Source organism: Camelina sativa, chromosome 7 (assembly GCF_030686135.1).
Source record: "Camelina sativa cultivar CO46 ecotype springtype chromosome 7, ASM3068613v1".
In the NCBI taxonomy this organism is placed as follows: domain Eukaryota; kingdom Viridiplantae; phylum Streptophyta; class Magnoliopsida; order Brassicales; family Brassicaceae; genus Camelina; species Camelina sativa.
The window spans coordinates 23,048,892-23,056,829 of record NC_141886.1 but is presented as its reverse complement, the minus strand read 5'-3'; the positions used below and the strand labels follow the sequence as shown (position 1 = coordinate 23,056,829).

Here is a 7,938-nt window from a genome sequence, read left to right as displayed (position 1 = left end):
GACACTGTGGCTTCGACTAGCTGATCAATGCGCGGAAGAGGAAAACTGTCTTTCGGGCAAGCTTTGTTGAGGTCTGTGAAGTCGATGCAAACTCTCCACGCACCGTTCTTCTTCTTAACCACGACCGGGTTGCTCAGCCAATCTGGATAGCGAACTTCAGTAATTGATCCCGCATCAAGTAGTTTTCATACCTCGTCATTTACTGCGGTTGTATGTTCTGCTCCAAGCTTTCGACGCTTTTGCTTGACGGGCTTGTAAGTCGGAACAACGTTAAGTTCGTGGCTGGTAACGCTGGGGTCGATTCCGGTCATGTGATCTATCGACCAGGTAAATGTGGTCGCATTTTGACGTAGGAACTTAACGAGTTCGTCCCTAAGGCCTATTGGTAGCTCGGCGCCTATCCCGACGCAACGCTTGGGTTCAGACAGATCGATGTTGACTTGAATCACAGATTCTTTCGGAGGTGGTGTGCGTGGGTCTCGCGGTGGTGCGGATTCGGCAATCACGAAAGCTCTCGCGTTTCGTATCTTCTTCTCGATGATGAAACAAGTTCGTGCCATTAGAGGATCTCCGTGCAGCGTATAGATTCCGTACGCGTTTGGGAATTTGACACATTGGTGGTAGGTAGAAGCCACGGCGCACATCTGGTGAAGCCACGGTGTTCCTAGAATGATGTTGTAGACGATGGGTTTGTCTACAATTGCGAAGTTCAAGCAGTGCATCGTACCGCCAACGTAGATCGGAAGCGTGATAGTTCCAACAGTCATTATCGTGTCTCCGTCAAATCCCGTCAAAGGCTGCGTGTCGCGTGTTGGGTTACGTAGATCGATTTCCATCTGGATTAGCACATCTTTGAAGATCACGTTAACCGAGCTTCCGGTGTCAATGAGAATTCTCGTTACTGAGCTTTCCCCAATTATCATTTCTACGACAAGGGGGTCGTTGTTGGGACTCGCGTTAAGTGCGTCTTCTTCAGTAAATATAATTGGATCGGAGGATGTTTTGAACATGTTGGTGTGGGAGGGCAAGTTGCGCTTTACTTCTGTTTCGCGGCAGTAGGCTTGGATCGACCGTACAGAGTCGCGGCACGTTGACAAGTCGTCCATGATCATGTTGATCCTTCGGCGAGGTGCTGTTGGTTCATCATGTTCTTCCACGTCATGGTTTCGTTTCGGGGGAGGAGGCAGGCGAGCGATTTCTCGTGCTTGGTCATGTTGAGCTCGTGCTCGGTCATTCTGTAATGTTGCTTCCTCTTCACGCTGCCTTTCGTGTTGTTGCTGATCTGCCAAAGTCCTTATGCGTGTTAACCTTTCTTCGTTCTCGTTCTACATCAATGGCACCTCTCTTGTATTTGTGGAGGAGGAGGTATTGAAGTGTTTTTCAATCCTCCGTAGAATATCCTCCAAATTTGTGGAATTCGCAATAACCGCGTTTCCCCTTGTAGGTATGACCATCAGCTTCACGATCGTACTTGTTCCAACGTTTACCTTGCTGGTGCTTGTTGCCTTCGATAGCGAACATCGTTGCCTTCCTTCCTTTTTCGCCTTTGCGTAGTCTCTGGTGTAATGCTGTCGTGGTTCGTAGTATTCTTCTACTGCCTTGTTTTTCAAGCTTGGAATTTTTTCGGGAATTTTTGGTTGGTCGGGGTTCCTTTCATCCTCCTCGACCTGGATGTACCGATTAGCACGCGCAAGTACTTCGCCTAAGCTTGTGACGGGGAGGATTGTTAAGTCGTCTTTGAATCTGGTGCCACGGGTGAGTACGTTTTTCAACGCGCCGATGGCGGACTCGTCGCTTATAGCGAGTTGGGATACGACAACTTTAAATCTTTCCATGAAAGTCCGTAATGACTCGTTAGGCTTTTGATACATTCTCCACAAGTCAGCATTCGACGCGGGCGTACGCATGATGCATTGGTGATGCTGGAGGAAGGCGGTTGTCAGCGCTTCATAACCATTGATCGAATTAGCCTTCAGCCTCGAGAACCAGTTCAATGCTTCGCCAGTCAAGCTCTCGACGAACAGCTGACAACTTCCCGCGTCCTCTTCTTCTGGTGAGAAGTACGAACTGCCTATGTGAATGGACATCGATTTCAGGAAGACCGTGGGATCCCCCTTTCCGTCATACGGTATTGGCTTGTTCTTGCTGGTGTCAGGATTGCGTCTAACTCTGACACCTGAAACCCTTGAGGTGAACGGCGAACGTCGCGCTTCTGCCAGAACGGTCTCCAGCTCCGGTGCCGCGCTTGTTACACGATGCATCTGAGACGTAATCCTTTTCAGCTGGGCTTGCATCTGCTGAAGTTCTTGCTTGAGGGCGCGATTCTCCGCATTCTCTGGTTGACTTAGCTCAGCACGTCGATCCATGAGTATCCGGTCAGCCTGAAAGTGCACTCTCGGCTGCTCCCCATTGTGTCCAACGATGATCGACGGGAGCCGGGGTCTTCCGTTAGCATGGTGCTCAGCTCGCGGGGTGCCGAACTCATCTTGAAGAGGTCTGCACTCATCTCGCGGAGTATTGTGCTCAGCTCGCGGAGTGCGTGGTGCCAGCGCGTCTTGGTCTCGAACCTGTCGGGAGTCAGACTGTGGTCGCGTATGGTCCATCTGTGCCGCTTGGCCACTCATACGGTCCAAGGTTTTCTGTACAGCTTCATCGAGTGTGGCCTGACTGATAGTAACGCCTCTTCGCGCACGGCCGGGAGTAGCGGCTACGCGGTTGGTTGGAGTGGTCCCGTTGGCTGCACGATCAAGTGGAGTAGTGCTGTTGGTTATGCCGTTAGTCTGGGCGATGTGCGTAGCGCCTACGGCTTCGCGGTCAGCTGGATTGTCGCCTACGGCTGCACGCTCTAGAGGGATAGCGCCATTGGCTAGGCCGTTGGTTGGAGCGACGCGCGTAGCGCCTACGGCTTCGCGGTCGGTTGTATTGACGTCTTGGTGCTGGTTCGTCCTTGAACGGGTGCGGCCCCATATGGTTGGCCTCGGAGACTCCACGCGAGTTGCGAGAGATCGGGGCGCAGAGGACTCGACGCCTTCGTTGCTGGAGAGATCGGTGTGAGACATGCTTCTGGTTTTTTGAAAACGCCTTAGTCTTCAAATTCTTGTCGTCAAAGAAAGGATTTCGTTTGCCCCACGGTGGGCGCCAAATTGTTGATGTGTGAAATCGACAATATAGATAATACGGATCTTAGTGGGGATAAATCGGAACTGGTCCTTTTATTAACGTCGAATCTAAGGAAGGGTTTACAGAAAATGACAATTAAAGAGTAAAGCGAAAAATATAGCTTTTTCTCTCTAATTGCCCAAAGAAGTGGATCCCCTGACGTGACAATGACATCAAGTATTTATAGTGGGACTTTGATCTAGGGTTTCTTCAGTCTCCTGGTAAAATGACGATTTTGCCCCTGCGGCATGTTAGACCTGATCCAAGACTTTTGGCCCAAAATCTTTTGAGAATCTTCTGTTTGGGCTTTATAAATGTTGGGCCAAAGCCCATATCTAACAATCCGAGCCATATTTTGGAAAGAATATAATGGAGATAACCGCCATAATGTATTAATGTTGGGCTGTTGTCAAACACCATACCCAACAGGCAACAGCCACACTCTGTCTTGGATTTGACAGTGAAAACTTCACACCATCAGATCTGGTTTGGAGGCTACCAAATTACTCGTTCAAAGGGACTATTAAGGTTCAAAGGACTATAATAAAGGTCAATTTCCTACCACAATCCACAAACTCTACACTCAAGAGCTTAATAGTGTAGTTTTTGTCCTAATTTGTATACAAAATAAAAAGGACTTGAAAATAAAATAAAAAATCTAGATATACAGTCATAAAATTACAAGAGTAGGTTACAGGTGGCAAATATTTAATGGTACTAATTTAGTTATTTATTCCTTAAATTATCGTTTTGGTCAGGTGGGTCATAATAATGCATGGGATTGTGATCACAATAATTGTGTCCTCTTCTCCTAGAGATGCTCACTCATTTCTCTACATATAGGGCTATAGGGGGAAATCTCAATACATCTCACCAAAAACAAAACCACCCCCTCTTAAAAAAAACATCTAACTTCTTTTTGAAAATCAAATCAGCCGTGAAAAAAATGGCAGAGACGACAGTAACAGTGGCACCGATGGGAGCTGAGATGAAGAAAACAGAGATGTCTAGTTTGGTGGGGAAGCTTGAGACAGACGTGGAGATCAAAGCTTCGGCTGGACAGTTCCATCACATGTTCGCGGGGAAACCACATCATGTCTCCAAAGCATCTCCCGGAAACATTCAGGGCTGTGACCTTCACGAAGGCGACTGGGGCAAAGTAGGCTCTATCGTCTACTGGAACTACGTTCATGGCAAGTCAATGTTTTATAAACATTTTTCATATATATATTTGTATTTTTATCTCAGATCCGTGTGTACGTGCATATGTGGAGACTCAAAACTAAACCTAGAAATATTAAATAAATGGTGCAGATGGGGAGGCAAAGGTAGCAAAGGAGAGGATCGAGGCGGTGGAGCCAGAGAAGAACTTAATCACCTTTAGGGTTATAGAAGGTGAACTGATGAAAGAGTACAAAAGCTTCTTGCTCACGATCCAGGTGACCCCTAAACAGGGAGGGCCAGGGAGTATTGTGCACTGGCACCTTGAGTATGAGAAAATTAGCAACGAGGTGGCTCATCCGGAAACTCTCCTCCAGTTCTGTGTTGAAGTCTCCAAAGAGATCGACGAACATCTCTTGGCCGAGGAAGAAGAGGTGAAGCAAACGGAGACGTCTAGTTTGGTGGGGAAGCTTGAGACAGACGTGGAGATCAAAGCTTCGGCTGAGAAGTTCCATCACATGTTCACTGGGAAACCACATCATGTCTCCAAAGCATCTCCAGGCAACATTCAGGGATGTGAGCTTCATGAAGGCGATTGGGGCACAGTGGGATCTATCATCTTCTGGAATTACGTTCATGGTACGTCAATATTATATACACTTTTTCATAGATTTTTGTAGTCAAAGATTTTAGGAGAGTGCGACCGTTTTGTAAAATTTTCAATGACCGAAAAAGAGATGAGTCTAGCTTAATTATATTGATATTAAAACAATTGGTGCAGATGGGGAGGCAAAGGTTGCGAAGGAGAGGATCGAGGCGGTAGAGCCAGAGAAGAACTTGATCACATTTAGGGTTATAGATGGTGATCTGATGAAAGAATACAAAAGCTTCTTGCTCACGATCCAGGTGACCCCTAAACAGGGAGGGCCAGGGAGTATTGTGCACTGGCACCTTGAGTTCGAGAAAATTAGTGAGGAAGTTGCTCATCCCGAAACTCTGCTTCAGTTCTGTGTCGAAGTCTCCAAAGAGATCGACGAACATCTCTTGGCAGAGGAATAGAGGAGAGTACTCCTCCATATATGTGTGCCTTCCGTTTAATATATGAATGAAAATGCAATAAATAAGGACAAATGAGCTACATATGTCCGAGTTTGTGAGATATGCAATTAAGTTTGAGTGTGCATGAATGTTATGCAATCCTTTTATATTAAAATTGTAACTTTCAGAAGCGACGTGTATAAGTATATGTATAAGCTTGATCGATGAGGCTTATATAGCCGATCCCAAAAATATATAAGTATGTTATGTTTGCTAATGAAATATATGTTTGGATTAACGAAGCCTTATATTTATGCTTTCATTACCCCTTTGTAAAGATTTAGATTTTTTGGAAAATGACCTCTAAACCCAAAAAAAAATTCAAAAAAAAAAATATATTGAACGATGAATTCAACCCAATATCTGTATTATTTGGACATGTTATGCAGATGGACTTTAATATTTCAACCTAGTGATGTCGGGGATCTGTCATCCCAATTACTTCCACTGATATTATTATGGTCCACCAAATATATGCACATTGACATTGTATACACAATCATTTTATAAGTAAATTTAAGGATTAGGTCACGTTAATGTTGGTAATTGAAGGATAAATGGTTAAGGTAGTGTGTTTTGGTTAATGGGCAATTTCTGTCACAAAAATAAATACTATAAAAAAAAGGAAAAGAAGGTTAATTAATGGGCAACTTTTATTACGGAAAACCAAATGTTTCGTACACAAGCCTTTAAAGTTTAATTAAATATGTATACACAAGTTTGGGTGAGCAATTAACAAAAAGAAAAAAAAAATGGGTGAGCAATTGAGCATTTAAGATAGATCCATAGATCATAATGAGTGGATTGCGATGGATGCTTTGATATTTCAATGGGACTCACTGTGCTAAAACAATCCCCTTCCAACCTTCTAGTTTGATCACAGAGATTAATTAAGAGCTTGGAATAAACTACAAAGTGTAATAAATGACCCTAGGCTTCTTAAATGTGTTGTTCTTGGCTGCATAGGACTCGTTCAAATGATTGAAGACTTAATAGGAGGCTTTAATCGAGATACAGAATTCAGTCCCATGACCTCCAACGAGGTGGCGTATAGGTTGGCAAGGAGGCTTTAATCGAGATATAGAATTCAGTCCCATGACCTCCAACGAGGTGGCGTATAGGTTGGCAAAGAAAGCACTAGAGTATGACTTGTATCAGTATTCGATCGTTTTTGATTGCATAGTATAGTGCACATCGATTATTCAATCTTGCTAGTGATTCATAAATGATTGAAGAGTTGTTGAGTTAACAGAAATTAAAAGATCCCTATATATTAAAAGAGAAGCATTCTGGAGAAAAAAACTGACGTATTGTCACCAGAGAGTTTTGTACCCAATTTATTGTTCATCTTTATTATTCCGTAAAATTACATAAAATTGTCACTACTATATATAAGGAATATTTTGTCAACTGCCACTGCTATTCAATTTATTTATATACACAATATTTTGCTCCTATAAATTCTAAATTGGTAAATATTATTATTCAAAAATTGATAAATATTATTCCCTACATATTTTCAAAATTAAATTAATTTCACTATGTATTATAATATAATAATATAACTATATTATGAGATGTAAATATATATATATTTAAAATCAAATCTTCGGAAATATAAATAATGTTATATTTTTAATAACTTTATAAAGCTCTAATGGTGAAATAATCGTAGATCATTTGAAACTGGCTCAATGTTTATTCTTTTGATAAAAACAATAACTATATTTGCCCAAAAAAACATATGATCACCAATTAAGATGATATGAATATATATACTTTAATTTGGATAACTATGTAGTTAAACATTATATATAAATATGTACTTATAGTATTTTTACAGAAATCTTAAAATTTAGAAAATTCAGTCAAATAAAAATGAAAACAAGTAATAATATTATACTAATAGCTGAGATATATAAGGATCTAATGACCAATTAAAATTTATAAAATCCAGCGATATAATACTATAACTAAGTAAGACCAATTATATAAGGGATCTAATGACTAATTATAGTCTTCTCCCTCACGAAACAATTTTGTAATTTTATTTCTCCATCAATTACGGACACATATATTACTTAAAAAAATTAATAATATCCAAATTAATAGAATTATCACGAGACGAGAATTTTGGGAACAAGAATTCAAGCAGAACATATGCGGACATACTATTTACTCATATGAATTACGAGGAATGAGGTCTTTTTGGATCAGAAAAGAAATTAAACGTTGCGATCAGACATATTAGATGGGTTTGATTGCTTATATAAAAATAACTCCACATGTGCGGGTCCAAACCTATTAGTGCATTATTATTCGAAGACCAATTCAAAATAATGATTGGATATTTTGTAATAATTAATAAAAAATGAATTAACCGATGAATATAATAAGGGAATTAGTAACTAGGTTACTGAAAAATCGCTCAAGCTAGGAGATAATTTGGTTGGGAAGGTAAGGTATTTCAAAGATTTAAGTGTACTCTCTCCAATCAAAACTTCAAAATTTTATAGCTTT

General features: G+C 41.5%; 1 protein-coding gene across 1 annotated transcript; it reads left to right on the top strand.

The window, feature by feature from the left end:
• Positions 1–3,906: 3,906 nt before the first annotated feature.
• On the top strand, positions 3,907–5,656 carry LOC104701730 (MLP-like protein 34). The gene is made up of 3 exons (XM_087456763.1): positions 3,907–4,352; positions 4,474–4,959; positions 5,102–5,656. The coding sequence occupies exons 1-3, from the start codon at positions 3,977–3,979 to the stop codon at positions 5,377–5,379; spliced, it is 1,140 nt and encodes a 379-aa protein (XP_087312889.1). The 5' UTR covers positions 3,907–3,976; the 3' UTR covers positions 5,380–5,656.
• The last annotated feature ends 2,282 nt before the right edge of the window (positions 5,657–7,938 follow it).